This window comes from Heliconius melpomene, chromosome 17, assembly GCF_056956725.1.
Source record: "Heliconius melpomene rosina isolate 202511_hmr_F chromosome 17, ASM5695672v1, whole genome shotgun sequence".
Classification (NCBI taxonomy): domain Eukaryota; kingdom Metazoa; phylum Arthropoda; class Insecta; order Lepidoptera; family Nymphalidae; genus Heliconius; species Heliconius melpomene.
In genome coordinates this window covers 9,162,117-9,186,728 of record NC_140405.1, presented here as the reverse complement: position 1 = coordinate 9,186,728, position 24,612 = coordinate 9,162,117, and the positions used below count along the sequence as shown (strand labels likewise).

Sequence of the window (24,612 nt, the reverse complement as noted above, 5' to 3'; positions counted from 1 at the left end):
TACTATAAAAGAACTTAAAATATTTTTTATTTATACATATTTATAAAACAAATAATCTTTTACGACTGGCTTCTGAAGTTCAATTTATTAGTTCAAATTGTATTCATCAACGAGATAGAGATCTTCAGTGGAAATATTTGCAAACTGAATGTACAAAAGCCCTCTAAATAAGCAATATACCCTTTTGGGGAATATAAACAGAACTATTTCAACCCAAAACAATAAGTTGGCAATGTTAGGTGAAGCGAGGACTTGAGAAGGACTTATAAGTGGTTATCAGAATAATACTATTCGGATTAAAAGATGCTCCGAGGTCAAATAACAATATTATATTATAGCAAAAATTGTAGGACCTTCGAGTGTTCTTTGTGCTTTTCTTTGTGTAAGCTTTATTATTATATTTTTTTGTCAATATAAAGAGTTTTAAGAATGGATCTAGTTACAAATTTTGTTTTAGTTATGAAATGAAATTTTCGCAAAAGTTAATTTTCTTAAAATAATAAGTTATTATAAAAAAGTTCAAAAACCCCAATCCTGATAGTCCGCTCTAAAGAATCTCACCAATTTTGATAAATATCTTAGAATCAACAGTGTAACAGTAAAACATGTTTATATACACATACTGGTCAATACCCTTCCTTTTGCTTAGACGCATATTTCATTTTCGCGAATGAAAATCGACCCCCAATTTATCCCGTTTACAATTACACTTTGCGCCCCTGTGCCACGACTGGCCGAAAATAATTATTAATAATAATAGTCAAAAATAAAGCCAAATTTAGATATTCGTAATTTCCTGTGTAAGGCATTTCTATAAATAGTAATTCCCCAAGCTTATTATTCGCCAAAATTAGTTACCATAAGACGCGGTAAGTAAAAGGTAAGTACTCTGTAACAAAGCATATCTTACCTGAAAGTTAGTATACCATCTGGTCCCAATAGGTAACTCGATTTATTTGATCAGAACTAAACCTATTTAAGTAATACGATAAGGAAGTTGCTTCATATTGCATAACCCTTTGTAAGATGTACGCGATACGAGGGCCCAAAGGGCAAATACTATTACGCCAGATCAAAACATGCTGACCTTGGGACTTGTGGTCGTAGAATTAAGTTTCTGAGTATTCTGGAATACATGAAATCTATACTTGATATCGACTTCTATTGTCTCTTACAAATCTAGGGCAAATATCTTGAGCAGAGGCTAATGAAAACCTCAACACTTTCTCAGGCCACTTGGCTATTTAAAACTCTGATATTAATACTGATTCTCTTCAATATAGCCACGTAGAAATTTAAAGCGACGAAAAAAATTTGACTGTACTGGGTTTAGGGCCACATTTTTCATGTTGACAGTTTGTATAAAAAAACATGTAGACCAGATTGGCATCTGCCTGCTTTCGTCAGATTGTTAGGCCAAAAGAACTGTAAAAGCGGCGAAGAAAATCCCCTCCTTATGATGTAAGACATACATACCCAAAAGTATAAAAAAATGCACTTAATAATTTATTTCTTTTATAAATAATTTTATTAATAATTTAATAATCTTGTTTCAAATATTATGCATGAATAGGTGATTGTACGAGTTAATTAATATTCCTCAACAAAGCTAGCCCGAAGTAAGGCACAACCTAAATTAATAACAGAATTTGATATTTGGAGACGAAGCCACTGAAAATCATTACAATAATGCCTCCGAACTTTGTATACGAGGATACCATAGATTAAATAATATGATGAAAATGTTATATTAATAACAAATGTATATTAATATTGTTAAGAGTAAAACACATATATTATATTGTGTTTATTTCCTAAACTAGCGTTCAAATCCAGTTACGTTCAAATGTTTATACGTTCTTAATAAATATTTTTCTTTCCTAAGTGTGGTATAATACTTTAAAATATAAATGTTAATAAAATCTGTATTTTCCAAAAATCCAAAGGTCGTCTCGAAAGAAGTCTACGTCTTCTAAAGAAGTATTTTGTTTTTAATTATTATTATTTTCTTACTATACCAAATTCTTTAGATATACACAAAGAAAACTAAAATAGTAAATGGAAATGATTATTTACACACAATTTTCTTTGTGTACACATATACATACATTTATGAATATTTTACATTATATGATGAGAAATAGAATCCTTTGAATCCCCCAAGGGTCCCTTAAATCGAGGTAATTTATATTAATAGTCCCAAATTTACGCTAGTTTTGTTAAGTCGCTGTTTGGGGACCGATACATGCCCTAAATAGGAATACTACATTACAATGATTTACTGCTAAGCTGGTTAGTATAGTTTTATTACTTGTATTTGTGGATAATAAGCAAGAATTATATAGGCAAGAATTTATATTATTTGATTCTGAAGGAATCTTATTTGAATATATAAGAAATATATACTCGTATAAGTATATCTAAGATTTATCATCGCACCGTAAGAAGAAATTGAACCTAACTATTCTATTTTAACTTCATGCTGTATTCCGTTTATAGCACGATAAGCAGAGGAAGCGTAGTGCTAAGATATGTCATTGTCCTCTTTCCATTGAATGATTAAGACAATGCATGGTGAATGGTGGAACTTAACGCCGCTTTCTGTTTTGTTACCAGAGCAAATAAATAAAAATAATCCATTCCGCCGAGTACAAAAATAAAAAAAAAAACATTGCTGAGGTTACACTTTTTATGATCAGTTTTAGATAATATAAAAAAAAAATACAGACAAATTGATAACCTCCTTTTCTTACAGAAGTCGGTTAAAAATTATTCTTAAACATTATTTACTATGGACTTTATAAGTACTTTCGAATTAATATTATTTTAAATCTTATTACTTATTTCATCACTTCCTTTACAAGGCCGAAATACAAATAGCAATAATACATAATTTATGCAAAATTAACAACTCTTATTATGCTCTCATTAATTAAACATCAAATTTCTCTTCATTCAATTCATTACATATTCAATTACAACGAAAACCAAATATTTAAGCATCAATCACTTTGTATCACTTGTTCCAAGCAAACATGAGAGCTACTACGGGGAAGTATGAGTATAACAGAAAATATAGGATGGCCCGGCTTTTTCAGTTGTTGACTAGTTCTCCAGCTAAGTAGTTCTGGATACACTCGACCTGAATCGGGTATCGAACCCGCTTTGTAAATTTAGACTTGTGTGCTCAGAGATTTTCATTTCACGATAAAATGGATAGCTTTATTGTAACTCGATAATGTTTACTTTGGTTTAGTGAAAGTTCAAACCGCAACCTTTTTGGAATTCGTTTTAGAAAATTATGTTGCTATATTTTATCGTGTTATCCTTTTTGATAGGTGATGCCTTTTTTCTAATAAATTCCTGATACTTTAGTTCAAACCAGTTTTTGACATGCTTCGCTCACATCCGGTGTTAATTTATTTAAGTAGGTAGGTAATTGTTGGATGAAAAGCATTCGATTTTTGTTTTGAAATAATGAACAATTAAAAAAAAAAATTATGAATAAAAAAACATGATAGTGTAACGTAATTGACACAATTTAAGACTTCTTGTAAATCTATTCTAAATTTAGTGTAATTCGGATAATTCAATTTAATTTGTGTAACTGAAACTCTAACAAAAATAATGTAAATAAATGGTTATAAGATAAGATGAAGCAGTGAAATCCTTTCAAAAAGAATCTAATAACAAAATCTAATCTACAACATTAGGCTAATTCTAGATTTCAGCTGAATTCTAATGAAATCAAGATAAAGGACACAATTGAGTCAAATTTAATATTTTTCGTCTACCTTCAAAAATTTAAATTTATTCTAATAATTGGAACTAAATTTTTAAAATTTATTTTCTACCTGGACTGCATTCAAATTGTTCATTAAATCTTCGCTTAACTAAGAAATGTTTGGTGTATTTTAGCTGTCACAATCTCATGATAAAAAGTGGTGACGGCAAGCTTACAAAGGATAAAATATGAAAAAAATTCTTTGTCTCGCCTTTTCGTTATCCCGCTCATCGTAGTGCTAAGCTTATAAATGTCTCTCATAATTACCCTACGTAATTTAAGTGGCCGTTATTAAAGTAGCGATCTTTTCAACTTTTGGAATTCTAAAAGAAAATGAACTAGAAATTTTTAATGGTTCTTCGAGTTTCACGTTAATTATAAATGTAATAGTAACAGTAAATGGTATGAAGAATATGAATTTTATTTTACATTTCTTATTTTCTTAATATTCTATTCTGTTTGTAGTTAGACAAAAGTGGTGTGTGTTAGAGTTCTATTTACAATGTTGACGTGAGACTTAAATAAATATTTAATTCTAATAAGAAATGTTTTTGTCATAAATAGTAATTTGTGAAAGAAATATTTTAACAAATAACAAATTAGAATAAAATCACATTTTAACAGTAGAATTGATTTTTTACTATACATTTAAACATGAAAAAAATTCGAACTTATCCCGATTTCTCTAATAGTGATGTGACTTCAATTTGAGGAAAATATTTAAATTGTTGATAAATAGTTTGTTACATATCAAAAAGTTCTTAAGATATCAAACCTATCTGAGTTAAATCGATATGAAATACGCCAAATAAGATCGAAGATCTCTTTAATTAAGTAATTAATGAACTTGAAACCATAAAATTTTAACATTTAATCGCGCTTTATATAGTTAGACTTAAATATTTTAAAAGTAATAAAACTTAGAGAAAAAATAGTTTCCATTTTTACTCGTCGAATTTGTATACAATCGTCCACTCAGTTGATATCAGAGTTGGTATACATAGAGACGTTATTAATATTCCTCAGATAATATCCAAATTTAGATTTGCGGAACCAAAACTGTTATTTTGAGGTAACGTCTGATTCCCCCGAGAATTAGGTTCCTTCTGTCTCTCCTGGTATATGCAGAATACAGTGTCAGATTAAAAACATATACAAAATTTACGAAGTTTAAGCTAGACGATTACGACAAGATGATGAAACGGAAGGAAGCAATGGAAAATCCAACAATGGAAATTAGCCAAGAGGAATAATTTAGTGGAATGCTTTAAGAAATATTATTAATAACAAATGTATATTAATATTGTTAAGAGTAAAACACATATATTATATTGTGTTTATTTCTTAAACTAGCGTTCAAATCCAGTTACGTTCAAATGTTTATACGTTTTCTTAATAAATATTTTTCTTTCCTAAGTGTGGAATAATACTTTAAAATATAAATGTTAATTTTCCAAAAAGCGAAAGATAAGCAAATTGTCTTTTGTTTTTAATTATTATTATTTTCTTACTATACCAAATTCTTTAGATATACACAAAGAAAACTAAAATAGTAAATTGAAATTATTAATTACACACAATTTTCTTTGTGTACACATATACATACATTTATGAATATTTTACATTATATGATGAGAAATAGAATCCTTTTAATCCCCCAAGGGTCCCTTAAATCGAGGTAATTTATATTAATAGTCCCAAATTTACGCTAGTTTTGTTAAGTCGCTGTTTGGGGACCGATACATGCCCTAAATAGGAATACTACATTACAATGATTTACTGCTAAGCTGGTTAGTATAGTTTTATTACTTGTATTTGTGGATAATAAGCTGTAAAGTGATATAGGGAAGAATGTATATTATTTGATTCTGAAGGAATCTTATTTGAATATATAAGAAATATATACTCGTATAAGTATGTCTAAGTTTTATCATCGTACCGTAAGAAGAAATATAATATCTAATAATCTGACTATTCTATTTTAACCTCATGCTGTATTCTGTTTATAGCATGATAAGCAGAGGAAGCGTAGTGCTAAGATATGTCATTGTCCTCTTTCCATTGAATGATTAAGACAATGCATGGTGAATGGTGGAACTTAACGCCGCTTTCTGTTTTGTTACCAGAGCAAATAAATAAAAATAATCCATTCCGCCGAGTAGTAGTAAAATAAAAAAAAAACATTGCTGAGGTTACACTTTTTATGATCAGTTTTAGATAATATAAAAAAAAAATACAGACGAATTGATAACCTCCTTTTCTTACAGAAGTCGGTTAAAAAGTATTCTTAAACATTATTTATTATGGACTTTATAAGTACTTTCGAATTAATATTATTTTAAATCTTATTACTTATTTCCTCACTTCCTTTATAAGGCCGAAATACAAATAGCAATAATACATAATTTATGAAAATTAACAATTCTTGTTATGCTCTCATTAATTAAACATCAAATTTCTCTTCATTCAATTCATTACATATTCAATTACAACGAAAACCAAATATTTAAGCATCAATCACTTTGTATCACTTGTTCCAAGCAAACATGAGAGCTACTACTGGGAAGTACGAGTATAACAGAAAATATAGGATGGCCCGGCTTTTTCAGTTGTTGACTAGTTCTCCAGCTAAGTAGTTCTGGATACACTCGACCTGAATCGGGTATCGAACCCGCTTTGTAAATTTAGACTTGTGTGCTCAGAGATTTTCATTTCACGATAAAATGGATGGCTTTATTGTAACTCGATAATGTTTACTTTGATTTAGTGAAAGTTCAAACCGCAACCTTTTTGGGTTTCATTTTAGAAAATAAATGTAGCTATATTTTATCGTGTTATCCTTTTTGATAAGTGACGCCGCTTCACTAATAAATTCCTGATACTTTACGTCAAACCAGTTTCTGACATGCTTCGCACACATCCGGTGTTAATTTATATAAGTAAGTAATTGTTGGATGAAAAACATTCGATTTTTGTCTGGACATAATGAACAATTAATAAAAATATTATGAAAAAAAAAACATGATGGTAAAGTAGACTTCGTGCCTAAATTGGTGTCATTACCTTAACGTAATTGATGCAATGAATAAACTGAATAAACTCTAAAATAAAAATGTAAATAAATGGTTATAAGATAAGATAAAGCAGTGAAATCCTTTTAAAAAGATTCAAATAACAAAATCTAATCTACGACATTAGGTTAATTCTAGATTTCAGCTGAATTCTAATGAAATCAAGATAAAGGACACAATTGAGTCAAATTTAATATTTTTCGTCTACCTTCAAAAATTTAAATTTATTCTAATAATTGGAACTAAATTTTTAAAATTTATTTTCTACCTGGACTGCATTCAAATTGTTCATTAAATCTTCGCTTAACTAAGAAATGTTTGGTGTATTTTAGCTGTCACAATCTCATGATAAAAAGTGGTGACGGCAAGCTTACAAAGGATAAAATATGAAAAAAATTCTTTGTCTCGCCTTTTCGTTATCCCGCTCATCGTAGTGCTAAGCTTATAAATGTCTCTCATAATTACCCTACGTAATTTAAGTGGCCGTTATTAAAGTAGCGATCTTTTCAACTTTTGGAATTCTAAAAGAAAATGAACTAGAAATTTTTAATGGTTCTTCGAGTTTCACGTTAATTATAAATGTAATAGTAACAGTAAATGGTATGAAGAATATGAATTTTATTTTACATTTCTTATTTTCTTAATATTCTATTCTGTTTGTAGTTAGACAAAAGTGGTGTGTGTTAGAGTTCTATTTACAATGTTGACGTGAGACTTAAATAAATATTTAATTCTAATAAGAAATGTTTTTGTCATAAATAGTAATTTGTGAAAGAAATATTTTAACAAATAACAAATTAGAATAAAATCACATTTTAACAGTAGAATTGATTTTTTACTATACATTTAAACATGAAAAAAATTCGAACTTATCCCGATTTCTCTAATAGTGATGTGACTTCAATTTGAGGAAAATATTTAAATTGTTGATAAATAGTTTGTTACATATCAAAAAGTTCTTAAGATATCAAACCTATCTGAGTTAAATCGATATGAAATACGCCAAATAAGATCGAAGATCTCTTTAATTAAGTAATTAATGAACTTGAAACCATAAAATTTTAACATTTAATCGCGCTTTATATAGTTAGACTTAAATATTTTAAAATTAATAAAACTTAGAGAAAAAATAGTTTCCATTTTTACTCGTCGAATTTGTATACAATCGTCCACTCAGTTGATATCAGAGTTGGTATACATAGAGACGTTATTAATATTCCTCAGATAATATCCAAATTTAGATTTGCGGAACCAAAACTGTTATTTTGAGGTAACGTCTGATTCCCCCGAGAATTAGGTTCCTTCTGTCTCTCCTGGTATATGCAGAATACAGTGTCAGATTAAAAACATATACAAAATTTACGAAGTTTAAGCTAGACGATTACGACAAGATGATGAAACGGAAGGAAGCAATGGAAAATCCAACAATGGAAATTAGCCAAGAGGAATAATTTAGTGGAATGCTTTAAGAAATATTCTGTGTAATTGTTACGAACGTACGGAACAGTGTATTCATTCGTAATAAAATATAAACCGAACGTATTTCATCTTTTATTTTTGACAGAAAAATCTTATTTCTTTACAATTTTAAAATTATTAGTTACGTTCCTGTAATATTTGAAGCTTAGCTATAAAGAATAAATCACTCGGTTTTGTCATCAGTATGTTTTGAGTGGTAGCTTCATGTTTGCGCACCTAGGCAAGAATACATAAAACAAAATAAAAATTATAATTTTCTGGTACATGCATAATATGAAATCAATAAAAATCACTCAACACACAACGCCTTCAGAATTCGGCGGAAAATGGGAAATATAGTGTCTTAACACTAGGTTTCCTCTGTCTACCCTACTGTATGCGGAATACAAGCTTGACCCTAAAAAAATAATAAAAATCGATAATAACCATAACTAACTATCCCATTCCAAGCAAACGGTCCAACACTAATAATATTACCATATAATATTTACAATGTAATATATCTGGGGCATAAAAGACCCTACCTTCAAACTTTTAAACATAACAAATGATGATTAAATGGACTCCGGAATATTGGCTCGTCATCTTAACAAGGGAAATATTTTACGTGTATTAAATCACGGCCACTGGAAAATATGGCAGCACAATTTGGAACTCTTCCAAAGGTCGGCTTGTAGAAGGGAGGGGACATTGCTGAAGCTCGATGTTTGAATAAAAACAAAAGCTAACCTACAGTATTCATGAATAGGTTATGCAAGTATTTTTATCTAAAAATACGATAGTCCATAAGAATTGTGCTCTAGAAAGTTTATTCTTGTATTGGAACCTTTTGTATTGATAGCGTTTCTATTATTGTGGAATAATGTTTCAGAATAAATGTTTTATGTACGTTAAAATTATGTTGTAATATTTTTTTATTTAACGCGGTATCCCGTACATGCAGGGTAGGTAGAGAGAACCAGGAACCTAGTGTTAAAACACTTCATTCTCATTATACTTCCATTTCCTATTTACCGTTAAATTCTGAAGGCATTGCGAGTTGCGTGACAGTACTAAACGCCGCCCTTTGTCTCGTTACCAGAGCGAGGAATTGAGAACATGTATATAGATAAATTAATATAAATTTATTAACTGTCAGTTTTTTTTTAAGACCTTAGAGGTGTACTGAGAAAGCGTCAAACAGTAAACATGATGGTTGTTGGGTCGACCCCCCCCCCATAAATAAAAGGAGGTATAAATAAAAAGTGAAAAACGCGAATGAAAAATTATTTCATCGCTCTTCTTCCGTTGTTAAAGTGCGATTTTGAGCGAAACTAATAAGTTTAACTAAGACCATATTGTATAGTATTTTTAGATATTTATTATATAATTTTAAATACTTTACATTTTATTTTATGCACTTCAAATTTGAAAGCTCTTAAGAATAAAAATGATCCCAGTACAGGATTTTATTTGATATTCTATACTTATTCACGCCCACAAGAGATTGGATTTGGTTTTACGTTTCGAAGTACGCGTGACGTATTTACCTTAGAGCCTACATTATGGAGGTTTTGTTGAGGAATACATGTTTCCTTTAAGATAAATAAGATGAGGATTTTACGATTGTGACAATATGAGTTTTTATGTACGTGTTTTCTAATTCTGGCTGCACAATCTCCTTTATGATAGTATAATATTGTTATATGTTTTTTTAACAATTTTTTTTGGCTTGTATTCTGAAAATAGCGAGCTAGGTTTAGGAACGGAGTATCTTAACCCTAGTTTTCCTCTGCTCTACTATATGCGGGATACATCGTGAAAATATTTTAGATTAATTACGATCATTATAATAAAGGGTCTTAACCATTTGATTACAACCAGCCAATATTATTGAATGACAACGTTTTAGACAGATACCATAGGAATAACAACAAATAACTATTTACTTTTCGCTGCTTTGGTAGACAAAATGCGGCGTTAAATTCCGAAAGTGATTTTTATCTGTATTTTACCAAAACAAATAATCAAAAAAAAGAATCAAACTCCCTATTCAGTTGCTTGAACAAAATATAATAAACTAAAGCACTATAATAACCAAAATGGGATTAATGTAATGCGGCTTACCTCAATATCCATGTTCATTTAATAGGTATAGCCTCTATTAGAACTAAGGCTAATACGTTTATATTAAACAGATATTTTCGTTATTTCGATGCTAAGTTAATTAACTAGATTAACTATAAATGTGTTTTTTTACCTTCAGGCTGTAAGCAAAGGGATCCTGGGAACTTAGTGTCAAGACACTCTATTCCTCATTTTAAAACACTTCTTCTTCCAACTTCCTTGGTCTAATTTGTCAATGGCGTTAAACGGTTAAGTTAAGACTTAGAAAGTTACTTTAACACTGCTCAAGCACTTTGATACTTTGCCAACTATAAAATCTATACAGTTCAGCTTAAATTTTGGGGACCACTTAAACTATGAAATTAGCAAGGAAAAGGGAAAATTTGTCGTCAAAGTATAAAATATTTTTGTGACTGTGAAGCCTTCATAAACGGATGTGAAATAACCGTATGTCAGTACTTAACGTAACGTAATCTAAAATTTTGAGAACCACAACTTCAGTATAAAATAGCTAACAACACGTGCGTATATAGTCGCCTAAGCTGGGCCTCTTCTGGGTTACCAGGGGTCTCACCCGGCTGGGCTGACCGCCCGAGCAGCATATAGCTCCTCTCCTGCTCCACTTTCCCCCAGTCCCTATGGACACAACTACAGGGTCTTGGCCCACCCCAACAACGCGCCCATAGCCATGGGCGGAGAAAGACCACCACGGTCTGAGGGCTCAGCCCTGGAACCGTCTCCCCTCTCCCTCCGCGGGGGGCTGAGAGAAGAATTTCACAGCGTATATAGTTTGTGGGTAGTTTAATGAAAATTCAGTTTCATCTTGTTCTATGTCCATAATTTCATTTTATACAAAAATATTCCCAGCTATAAATTCACTTAGTCGCCTCAGGTCGTAAACTTTTTACATCAGCTAAAGTAACGGTGTTACAATGCAAATTAGTTTTGTAACTTTGCTGTCTATTTAAATCTTCGCTTTGGAACGTGATGCTAATTCATAGAACCTATTATATAAATATGAAACTGAAAAAACTGATTTTCTTAATACAAATGTATCTCAATCTGACTATTTATTAAGATTAATAGAAGAATACTTTTATAAAAATTCTTACAATATAAAATTTAACTTTTATAACATCACTAATGCAATTTTTCCCAATTCCTAACAAAAATTTCTCGTATTTTTTTTGTCAACCCTTTCTTACACATAGTAAGGTAAATAAAGCCCAGTGTATAGACACTCCAAACTACCCTTTCAACCTTGAATTCGAGACCATACGTGTTGAATGGCAAAACTCAACGAGAATATGAAAATAATTTGGATATATTATCATTCCCCCAACTGGGAAACGAATCTACACCCATTACAGATGCTGTCACATTCCTTCACGACAGCCTTAAAATATATAAATCATTTATTTTACATATTCTAATTATGAACTATGCTGCCTTAACTTTTACCTAACTCTGAACCCAAATCACTAGCCCATAACTTCAGAAACAACTTATCCATAAAATATTTTATGTGTAGTACAAAACTTGCTTTTACGGCCTGTTTATATGAAGGATATCGGTTTTATTTGTGTTATTGTATTCTTTGGAACGTATATGCCTATAGATTACATACATACATAAATAATATAATAAAGTTATTTAATTGATATAATAATATTAACAATTCTTATGGTATTTTAAATATTATATAAGTACATATAGGCCGATATGGCAGGGGTAATGGTGTGCGACTGTAAAGGACTGTAAGACTGTAAAGTGGAATTAATTATTATTAATTATTAATATTTTTCTGGAGGCATTGCGTTTTGAGAGGCGCGCTTAGCGAGGAAATACACGCTTGTGTCACTGTCACGCCTGGCCTCTATCACTAATTGATGATAGAAATAATTAATCATTTCCATATAAATGCGTAAAATATTCCACAATAAATATAATAACAATATTATATTTTTTATTTCACAAATAAGTAATAACATTTTATAGCTTAGTAATTGAGACAAATGGAACTGATAGGGTGTCCTGTAAACACCCAGTACTGTTAATAAGCTTAAAGGGTAACATGATTAATGCAGTGCACTGTACTCACCTGTAATATGAATTGTTAAACATAGTAATATGTATACAGTACTTCATTTAAAGTAAATATTTTGTGTGACTGTACTTATGACAGTTATGAGTTATAAGTAAATATTTTGTGTGACTGTACTTATGACAGTTAGTTTTTTTTTATGGCCCTGGTGAGAAGAGCCACGTTTTACTACCACTTACACAATAAAGGCAAAGTCAAATATTTTTTATTAAATTTTGATTTCCTCCGCCTACCCTGCTTATATAGGACAAGTAGCAGAGCTAAAAAAATTATCCGTCTCTTAAAATCTGTAAAAACATGACAATAAACAGTAAACATATAACAATTTCAAAAGTAGCTGTAAAATATTATTATATCCCAATTTTCCAATATTTTTCTTAAACAATTCCAAAAAAAATATTTACTTCATACAATATTTATTTTTAAAGCCAATTTTAAAAAATCCTATTATGAAAACATAGCAAATATATTGAAAATTCACAAGAAACACAATGCATATGCACAGAACGTTACTTCTGTACACTTGCAGTGCGCTATCTAAATGGGATCAAGTCGTCGTGAACCTTGTCGACGTAGTGAGATTAAAAATGCTGATATCGGATTAAATGAAAATACAGGTTAAGTGGAAGCAAGGTTTAACTTGGTGTTATATATTGTATTTTGAAATAAGCAGGTAAATAGATACGAAAGATAAAGAATGCATAAAATGTGTTCGTGAGTTGAGGTTCGATTTCCACTCGAGGGAATGTAAATAATTCATTAACTTTTATTGCACTGCTCTAGCAAGAAAACGTAAGAAAGGTAAGAAAGTGGAGCAGAGTGCATTGAAGTTATTTCTGCCCACCGTAAGATGTGGAAAATGTAGGAGCCAGAAAAAAAATTTTGGAGTAAAGTCACTATTTGTTCTATCTAAAGACATTTCCTGGCGAGAAAACATTTAATATTTTAGAATATAGATATAATAAAAAAAGAAAACTAAATAATGTCCATTTTTGTTTTCAATTCAATTATCTAAAAAACAGACATTTGCTAGGTTACCGGAAGGCGTGATCAGTTCAGCTGTAAAAAATCTTATTTCCTTTGCATTACCATTTCAGACAAATTGGAAAACTCGAAAGGCTGTGAAAAAAAGATAGATTGCTGTCTTTGAGTAATCACAAATACCACATTTTATTTCGCCTTTCTTTTTTTGATTACATCATTAGGATTACGCGAATTGAGAAAACGCTTAAATGAACTCCGCAAAGCAATATACTACTAAATATATTTTATATATCTATATAATATATTAACTTAATCTTGTGTTGCCTTTGACTCTTTTAAGCTTATTTCATTTAAAATACCTACGAGTATATAACAGTAATATATATATTGGGATACATTCCTTACTAATAATTGAATTAGTCAAACTAATTTAAATTTTATTGATTTTATATTTAAACAATTTCAGAGTGGGAGTGAAACGCATAAACAACCCTTGCCTAACTAACTGTTCAATAATTTTGAATGAAATTAAAAATTTACATAAATATATTAGTACTTTCACAAATAATTAAGTATACATATTACTTAAAATTCCAATTTTTTTTGTTCTATTTATATAAAATCTATACTACACACAAATATTCCACTTGAAACGTATAAAATAAAAAGAAACACAAACTTGATTCCACATTCAATAGAATTGCCTAGGACAAAAGAAAACAGTCCCAGCTATCTTACACACGTCTGAATAAAACATTTCATTAGAAATACTGTATGGACAAGAAATTGTATTAAGTGGGTGACGAGAAAGAATAGCTCCAGCCAGTGCCAGTAGCTGTTCTCGTACTCGTAGGTACTACCGACTACCCACTACCGACTACCGGTACAGAAGTGACACTCGCGGCGAACATAAAGAGAGCGAGCACAATACAATTTCTGCCTTGGACGCTTTTGTATAATACATGTCCCTTTCAGGTCACTTCCACTTTGTACTTTAATAAATTGTTGTGCGATTTTTTTTTATTATTTTATAATTGAATTGTTTTTTTGTTGTAAAGTTACTTTTTTGTTTTATTTTAGTGTTGTAATCGGGATTGATCGTTTGGCTATGATGGTTAGGGATTCAAAGTTTGCTTGTAAATTGCTTATCTTTATAATATATGTATTTAGATTTTATACTGGTATGATTAATTTTATGCTTTTTGTATTTTATACATTACACTACTTGTATATATGATGTTATATTTATAGTGTGAAGTATAGGTCATTTCTAAGTCTGTAATAATTAAGTTTACATTGAACTACCAATACAGTAAAAAAGACTTATCTTAAATTTAATTTTACATTACTTATTTTGTATCATGGTCTATTTGTTTCTATGATAAAAAAATGGGTAACGCAGTGGATCACAGCGACGAGCACAAACAAGTTTCACATACTCGTACAGCTCTCGCCTGTCTAACAAAGTCTCACATTCTCCTCTTAAAGTGTTTACATAATAAAATGGAGCGCCGACGTCGTTATTTCAACTTATTTCGGTTTATGAACACTTTGAAAATATTAAATTTTCTCGGGGCCGTCTATGGATATGCCGAGTAATTTGTAGAGGAAAATTTACTTACGTGGATGTTATTCGTGAAATCTGCACGCTAATCTTTGCCTCTTGCATTTTTAAACGCCTTGTTTCTCATGAAACACATTTATGTAAAGCCTCGGGAATATCGCAGGTATACTTGTTACACCGTCAAGTTTTATTTGTAGAACAAATTGAATTTCCTTTGTGTGGTAAATTTCTTATTTTTTTCTATTTACCTAAGATAAATAAAATATGTATTTTTAATACTACTAATATAACAAAAAAAATCTTTTGACACATTCATGTTGACAGATGACAGATCTAGGGAAAGATTATTTAAAACATAGTATATAGATTTTCTATTGACTCATGTTGCAATAAAAACAGCTTTTTAAAAAATAAAAAAACAAATATTTTGAGTAAAACCAAGCTGTTGTACTAGTGTTAACTAAAATTAATACCGATCATTTATTCTGGCACCAAGTATATAGAGGAAATAATAATAATCCATCACATCCACAGCCTTATATCCGCTCAATTTGGTAACAGAAATGTTACAGTAACGACGGAGCCATTTTGGGGGCCGGGTGGTATAAACTGGGATATAGGCTAACGTCATTTGATATATTAAAGAGGACAAGGACGTTACAAAAATTTATAATATAAATAACACAATCTGAATTATTATTTACATCGAAATATGGATATAGAAATAAATGGAATGTAGACTTGATTGAAAAAATATGTACGAACCAAATATAAATGTCACTAGTAGTTAACTTTTATCTTCTTAGTAAAAATTATGGCCATCGAATCCTGCAGATTAATTAATTATACTATGAACTAATTTAGGTACTTTCTGTTACTCATATGTATTTAATTCGTTACGACGATATAGTAAAAGTGTAGAACCTGTAGATCTTTGTTACTAAAAGTTTTAATTCATGAAATAATTCAGTCAAAATATATAAATATCTAGACTCTAACGAAAGTAATACTATAAAAATAGTATTTTAATTTCAAATTCTCTTTATTCCAGATATGATACACTAAGCTGTGGCAAGTCATTAGGCATCTGAAAATGTCCTCAAAAGAGTCGATCATAAAAAGGATGCTGGACATGGACCAACGGCTTAAGTGATTCATGTGAGATAGACAACTAAAAATGTCGGTAAAAGGCAGCGTGGGTTAAGCGAAAAAATAAAATGGCCAGCAAAGACTTTGGCGACGTGATCGGCTTCCTCCTGGCTGTGGCGTTCTGTATGACGTTCCCGGAATATGGTAAGTCTTTTTTAATGAAACTTGGGGATACAAACAAAATGAGGTTTGATTTCTAAAGCTATTGAACTTCTACTATATAAGATTACCATTCAAAATTCAGGAAACAAGGATTAATTCCTTGGAAATCTTTCATAGAAGCTTCATAAAATATAAGATGGTAAACGAAAATTCTATACAGTTGTTTCAATTCGGTTTTTGGGAACTTGATGTCGAACATTTGTCCAATAAGTTTCTCATGCAAGGGAAATATAGCATTACCGATATTAGAGTGATTTATCAAAACATATATCATATCGGCACAGCGAGGGTGAACATGGATATTCGGAAACTGCCTCAAATAATGAAAATAATAACATGTCAAAATATATTTTATCTTATTAGTTGTTTGACAAATCTTCAGTTATTAAAGAGTCTGTATTAAAAAATATTATTTAAGCATTAAAATTAATATACGAGTACGTGTCGAATTTACCACTTGTTTCGGTTTTTTCATCGGTTTAAACGTTTTAATTATAATATAAATTACTTTTCTAATAAAGTTACCGTGGTAGAAACAACGTATTTTACTCCCAACTTAATTAAATCTTTCAATGTTACATACTCACAGTATGTGTCAATCGACAATCATTTCACTTTGAAATGACCCATAAAATCTGTTAATTAATATCTTTTACTAGGTTACATCAAAAAGTTATACAACAATCCTTTAAAATTTAAACTAAAGTCTTATAAAATCACCAAAGTCACTGTAAACGCGATGTAAAAAGGATTTTTTTGTTGAAATAAAATATTTTCAACGCGAACCAAGCGCCGCCAGCGATCGTTCCACAAAGCAATGTCAAGATTTCAATTGAAATTTAAAGATCAAAAGAATTACCATCTTCTTCCAACCAACCTATTCTTATTTGAAATGGAATCAAAGAACTGTATTTGCGGACAATAAAGGCATTCTTTTATCCCAGATCTAAAGCTGTAGAACACTTGTCATTATCAACATGTCAATCGTACGGGAAATTAATAGGTTTTGTTCCAATTTTGTTTTAACTATATGAGAAAATAGTAAGCAATTGTGACTTGTGGGGTTAATTTAATTGTAGGGAGTTATTAAGCAAGAATAAAACTAATTATCCCGTTATCTTTCACTATTCTGAAACTGTTTTTTTTTCTTTACCGCTAGCTTCTAAGAATAGTGCATTAGAAAATCGTCAATAAAATTTTATAATAATAACATTTACTGCTTGTTACCCTTATATGTTGTACCCTTATATGTTGTATATAACATAGAGTAAAGTGGCATTATTTAATTTAAGAGTCAAAAATATAGTCTTCTATGTTAAATAGGACAATTTTTTTGTTTTTGTTTGATGAATGGCGTAACTAAATGCCGCGTTTTGCCTCGATATCAAAACGAAAAAATTCTCTCATTTTCTCGATTTTAAGTGAAAATGCCATTTTTCAGTTTTATTTTGCAAATATAACTTCAAGAGTTTACTTAAAAGCAAATCTATACCAAACTAAATCTTATTTTAATATATATTATAAGTAAACACGTTTATCCAAAGTAAATTAATTAACCTGTTATTCTTCTAAAAGAACCTTTAACCTATCACTGTGGAACGGTTAAACGAATTGTTTGAGCTTTTAACAGAAATTAATTATAGGGGTAACGAGTTATCGAAGTTCTTTATAAATAAACCTATAGCCGGCTATGAATTTTCAGAGGTTTAAGCAAAATTAATTTTCATCCCCTTTTTTCAGATTTACGTCTGGTGTATTTGTTTATTTTCGGATTTTATGATATTGCTGGGTAAATTAGATAAGATATCTGGTAGCTTGTGCTATATACATGTGTTTTACTCATATTTTGTATTTATACATAAAAATACTTATTTATTATATTTTTATTTATACGAAATTATTTTACATAGAAGAGATTTATATGAAAAATTTTTACAAAAATTAATTCGTGAGGAAAGATTAACATTGTGTTTTATTAGATGTAGAACAAAGTATAACGCGTGTTGCTCCAACACGCAAGTTTCTATTTAACAAGTATGTAATGGGGAAATGGACTAATTTGTCTCTTTTGAAGAATGCTAGGTCAGTGCTCGCAAAATGCTAAAAACAAGTGCCTAAAAAATAAAAAAAGGATATATCCTTTTTTTATATAACATAATAAATGAAAAGTATAAATCAAATATTTTTAACGGCCTTCTCATAATTGACGAAGTTGAACACTATTTCCACTATATTTTGAATTAAATTTTTAAACTGTGGCCGCAATGCTTTTTATTACTGTAGAATCATTGATCAATAATGAAAACACGTGTAAAGGTACACATTTACTAACCCTAAACTGAAAGCTATCGAATTCTATTTTTTATGGTTTCCATCACTTTACAGCCCAAATGGTGACAAATTGTATTCTTGAGTTATTTTTGAGACACCTTTATAATACATTTAAAAGTGAGGGCCCTTCTGTTCATATCTACATTAGGTGAATTTTACAAAAAAATATATAACCCGCCTACGACTCTATATCCTAATCTATATATATAAAAGGACTTGTCCTCACTGACTGAGGTAAGACGCACGCACAGCCGTAACCGCTGTGCGTAGAAACGTGGAATTTGGACAAAAGTTTACTTTCGTAATCTGGACATCCACTAAGAAGGGATTTTGAAAAATATTAACCCCAAAGGAGTGAAATAAGGGTTAAAAGTTTGTATGGAAAAAAATTTAAATCGGCACCGATTTTTATAAAATTTGAAATTCAGATTTTTAAAAGCATTTAATTGAATACGTGTTTCATCGTTTTCTAGAATTCTCTCCCTAAGGGTGCAAATAAGGGGTTGAAAGTTTGTATGGAAAAATCTTTAAAACGCCACCGATTATTATAAAATTTGAAATTTAGACTCTTAAAAATATTTAATTGAACATGTGTTTCATGGTTTTTTAGAATTCACCCCCTAAATACGCAAGCGAAGCTGCGCGCATTCGCTAGTACCTTATATAAGCTAATTAGCCATTTTTAACAGTACATTCGCATACAAAATCCAGAAAATTAGACTAAACCCAGTAAAATGTTGACAAAAGCTTGAGGTTGTATCATTAAAACAGGTTATAAACACCTCACTGCTCCGAACAACGTATCTCTGTTAATCGCCCCCCACTAGTTCCGTCCCCCTTTAAATTACCATAGTTTTACAGTTCTAGTCCAGTTTTAGTCTAATTTATGCTATGAGTGCTCGAATTAACGGTCTCCGTAGTGGAAAGTAATTTGTGTAGCGGATAATATGGAAGTTATTTTAATAACGATACTGATTCATTAAATGATAATATATTTTATCATTGTTTTTTATCAAATTGTACACGTATCAAATATTTTTCACGCACATATAGCAAGATAGACAGAGGGAACCTGGGAACCTAATGTTAACCCTCTGTTGCCGCTAAGACACTTCCGTCTTTCACTTTTTGTCTAATTCTAAAGGTATTTGAGTGGCGGATCTCAACGCCGGTCGTAGACTCGTTACTTTTGCGAGTGCGAATCGAACCCACAAACAGCCACACGCTTTTGCCTCTGATCCACGTCTGGACTCATGTTATGGTAATAACCACACTGATGCATTAAATCATAACAAATATCAGGTTTTTGTACTAAATTGTATTTGTAATAAGTAGTTGCGCAACAAAAAGCTTATTTTTATTTCAGTATTGTGGAAGAGATAGTCAATTGCGGTTATAATAAGCTTCTATTTAGATTTGTATTGACTGTAGAATATAATGAGGTATCTTTTTTTGTTTGATTGTATATTTATTGATTCCTCGAAGACTTATTTTCGTGATTAAATGTTTAGTTTTTTTATTTGTTATATTTTAGGTTGCTTATTACCTCTCAACTGTGCTAATGAGAACTTGCCGTGTATATTGGTGTACTAATGTGAAATCTACTATTTGCGTTGGTGTATGTGAAATCTTGCAAACTCGATTTGACCAATTACCCTGTGTGACCAAGCCTGACTTTATTTTGGGATTATTGATGGAATTTTAATTAGGATGACGACTTCAGTTCCGATGACAATTAAATTACATAATATAATGAATATTGTTGTCAATACAAAATGGCCGCTGCTACAAAATGGTGGATTATATTTTTTTCCCTAACCAACGCTATATGGCTATCAAATGATAGAGCTTGCTTGTAAAATACATTATACTTTGAAAAAAAGTGTAGAAAGCATGTTTTTAAAATGGTTAATATTATTTAAATATTGTTTAAGCATGAAAAATGGTAATTACTATCTTTTGTTTCCCCTTACAGTTGCTATTAGTAATGTTGGACAAAGGTACATATAATCGTTAGTCTGTTTAATATTCTGTAGAGGTCTCCAAGCCCTAAAGGATCTCTTCGGGGGATGTATTAAAAAATGTAACAAGTATATTTTTCTATGAGAAAATAAAAACGGTATACGTATTAATTTTTTTTGCAAAATATGAAAAAAAAAATCCCTACTAAACGATAAAAGGGCATTGTTAACAATGATCATTTGGCAAGAGAGAATGCAGCTAATTAGAATACATTATTAGTTAAAAATATTAAATATTTAAAAAAACGTACGGAAAAAAGGAGCTCGGCTTCGCCCGCTTATACTATCCATTTTTTTTTCTAAAATACAATTTTAAAAATTGATAAACATTTGTACGCAAAACGAAATATATTTTATTTGTATGAAATTACGTATTATGTTAAAAGAGCACTCTACAATACCAAAGTAGAGACACCAAACACCGATAGCGTTCTGAGAGATAGTCAATAGTGTTTCTGTCAAAACAATTCCGAACGGAAAAGAATGTGTAGTACTTATTTGACAAATCGATGGTGATGCCATACAACGGAAGTACCTTCGAAATGGCGATTGCTCACGCTATACTAACGTCACAATGACGAATTTGTTGAACACGTTATAGATTTTCATAATAATTGCTTCTATAATATGTAAGAATACTAAAATAATCAAACAATTTTCCCTAAATACACTTAGGTATATTATATAAAATAAATATTCATATTGTTCTAGCGAGAGAAAGTTGTGCGGGGGCCGCTAGTGTTTTAATAAACATTATTTTATTTGTCAGCTGTGAGACAGCATTTGACGGTTAACGGACGAAAATTAAATTAAAAATGAAGACTCAAGTGTTTTATCACTAGGTTCCTTACCAATCTATAGAGAAATAGAAGCTAAATTGTTTAAAATATAGTAAATGGTTCTTATTTGTTTAACATTAATTTCTTCAGCTATATTTATGTTATACCTAATTTATATTCCCTTTTCTGTATTCTCATCTTCCTCCTGGCATTAACCCCAACGCTTGCCAGGGTTTGCTTCAGTTTTCGTATATTATATCACATCACGATTCGTAAGATCACATTCCAAACATTTATGTTTCTACTATGTCGAATATAAACCGCAAAAACTGTATTGTACTCGTATGAACAAATAAAGGATTTGTAATATTCTATACAAACTACAAAAGCACCGTTCGAATTGTTCGCAAACATTGATACGGCGGGCCCGACCCAAATTTAAGAGGGTCGTGCATTCCTTTAATTATATTTTACCATTTTAGTACTAGAATTTATGTTTTGTTGGTTGGGCTCTTGATTAATTGAGAAATTAAATAACGTAGACCTAGATTACTAAGTAATTTAGATATTTGTATTTGTGATAAACCTATTTTTTTTCATGTCGTTTTTAATACATACCTATGTATACTTCTATAAGATTTTAATTTTTTAAGCAATTTATAGAAGCTATATATTTTATTTTATTTTTTATATTGACACTGAAGAAAAAAGTAAGTATAGTACAGAATATAAAAAAAAACATATTTAAAATTATTTAAAAAAATCTATTAAAACCCTCTTTTAGCACAAAAATAGACACATAACTTCATTCACTATGTGGCCAAACAATCGAAGCAGACACCCCATAAGACTTTCCGAAACTTTTAATATCAGCCAAATGCAGCAGGTTTAAGAGGCGCCTACAAAGCTCCTTCGATAAAATTCCCTCCATTACCCCGAACTATCCAGGATTACTGATCCCGGGGGATGGCACGCTCATACAATCGGGGCACGTCCCTTCCAGTAAGCGCTCGGATCAGTTTCTTAGCTACTCGAAGAATTAAAAGAGATCTGAACATTCTAGCGGAAGAATTGAAAGGGTTTTATTTCATTTCTTTTATATTGATTTCAACTTAGTTTTGTAGAAAAAATGTTTATAAATATTTGTACTAATATTAAAAAAGTGAAGAGTTTGTTTGGTTGAACGTGTTAATCTCAGGAATTATTGGTTTGAATGGAAAAAAAATGATTTTATGTTAATTCACTTCCACAGGGAACCTACTGGATATATTACATACCGTAAATTGTTTTGACATAACTTGCAGTACCTGCGGTCAAAGTTGCCTTGGGTACCTGGAATGTATCTTAGTTGTATATCTATTCGAACACAGGGTTAAATCTAGTTCAGTATAAAATGAATGATTTGTATTATAATTGATACCCCTCATTCATTTACAATGTCTAATATTTAATCAAAATAGAATATATTGTAATAATAGGTCATGAAACTAAAACTCATTTTCGCCCGCAGTCTAAATATTCAAATAACTTTTCAAATTACGGAATAATCGTTGTCGGTTCCGTGGAAATTCTGATGCTATAAAATTAATTGCCTAATAGCGGCTCTGTAAACAAAAATGGATTCAAAATTCATAATTGTGTGTTCTAAACTTTTGTTTTAGTACGGGACTTTATAAGAGAACGCAACACTGTTGTCCAATAAATTTGATTGAGGTCGGTACTGAAAGGTGGTTAGGCTAGCACGCTATTGAGCGATTATCCCGCTAGGGCGAACGTGTTGTGTTAACGTGAATACAATACATATAGGGATTACTGAGGGTCAATTGGTTTGATATTCTAAGTTTCTTTCATTTGTTAAGATAGAACTATGATTCTTAATTAGTTAAATTCTTGTTTAGTTATTATGTATTACTTTTAATTATACATAATATTTTAAATTAAATATTTATGGAATAGGCTGTTATACAGTGAATATGTCCCTACTCTATGAATTTGTCTATATTTTATAGTACAGTTGTTACTGCTGTGCCAGTAAAAACAATCTTTAGGAAAAAATAACTAAATTTTACTTCTCAACAATTATTATCAATTAATTTTAATTAATATCTAAATAAATTGAAATTAATTGATAATGATTAACTTAATGGTTCAGTCACGTTTTTATCATTATAACTAGCGGCCCGCCCGCGGCTTCGCCTGCGTGAACTACGGTATTATTCATTTCTGTCTCCATGAGTGTCTACGTCCTATAAGTGACGTCCATGCAAAATTTGAGACTCCTAGCATTTGTAGTAACGAAGTTTCATACAAACTTTCGTTCCCCAAAAACAACCCCTTAGAAGTCGAATATTGCAAATTCCCGCAAGCAAGCACCTACGTCCTATAAATAACTCCTATGCAAAATTTCAGATTCCCAGCACATGTAGTTACTGAGATTTCGTGATGAGTGACTGACCTTTCGATTTTATATATATAGATAATGCTTTAAAAAGGAATTAAGAAATATTTCTGATAAAATTATTTTTTATTTAATAATCATTCTCAACATTATGTGAATTGTACGGTTATGTAAATTGAATATCATTATTATCATTATTATTTTGCTGTAGCAAAATTACAAAATTTAATTCACTGCGATATATAACTCTATAATTGGTTTTATCAAGAAATAACATGTATCTTTATATATATATTATATATATATCTATCTACTATATATATCTGTTAATAAATAATTATATATATATAAATGTAAAATGTGCGTGTAGCTAAGCAACTAATAGGCGATCGTGGAATGGCGCAGTGCCGTATACTTGCAAACAATTTTGTTAATCGCAGTAATGAGCGAACAGAGAACGAAAGTTGCGTGATTATAATATGTTTTTGTAACAAATTTAGTAGGACAAAAAATTTGTGCCAAAATATTAACTGTTGACGTAAAAAAAAACATATTTTTTAATATATTATAATTTGATTTTTTAAAGATCGCACAGAGTATATCAGCTTTAGGTTTTATCCTATAAACGTAGTGTTAGACACTTTGTTCTCATTAAAATATTAAATATTTCATATCTTTCA

The 24,612-nt window shown here is 30.4% G+C and overlaps 1 protein-coding gene and 1 long non-coding RNA gene across 4 annotated transcripts in view; one reads left to right on the top strand and one right to left on the bottom strand.

Annotated features, from left to right (window-relative positions):
• Positions 1-24,612, bottom strand: part of LOC146530182 (uncharacterized) — a 189,937-nt gene that overhangs the window by 6,498 nt on the left and 158,827 nt on the right. The gene's annotated exons all lie outside the window — the stretch shown is intronic.
• The window catches only part of LOC146530183 (neurotrimin-like), a 79,950-nt gene that overhangs the window by 24,218 nt on the left and 31,120 nt on the right, over positions 1-24,612 (top strand). For both annotated transcript variants that reach the window (XM_085200408.1, XM_085200409.1), the window contains exon 2: positions 16,144-16,385. In XM_085200408.1, coding sequence (XP_085056534.1) covers positions 16,310-16,385 — 76 coding nt within the window. In that variant the 5' untranslated portion in view covers positions 16,144-16,309. The remainder of the gene's footprint in view (positions 1-16,143; positions 16,386-24,612) is intronic.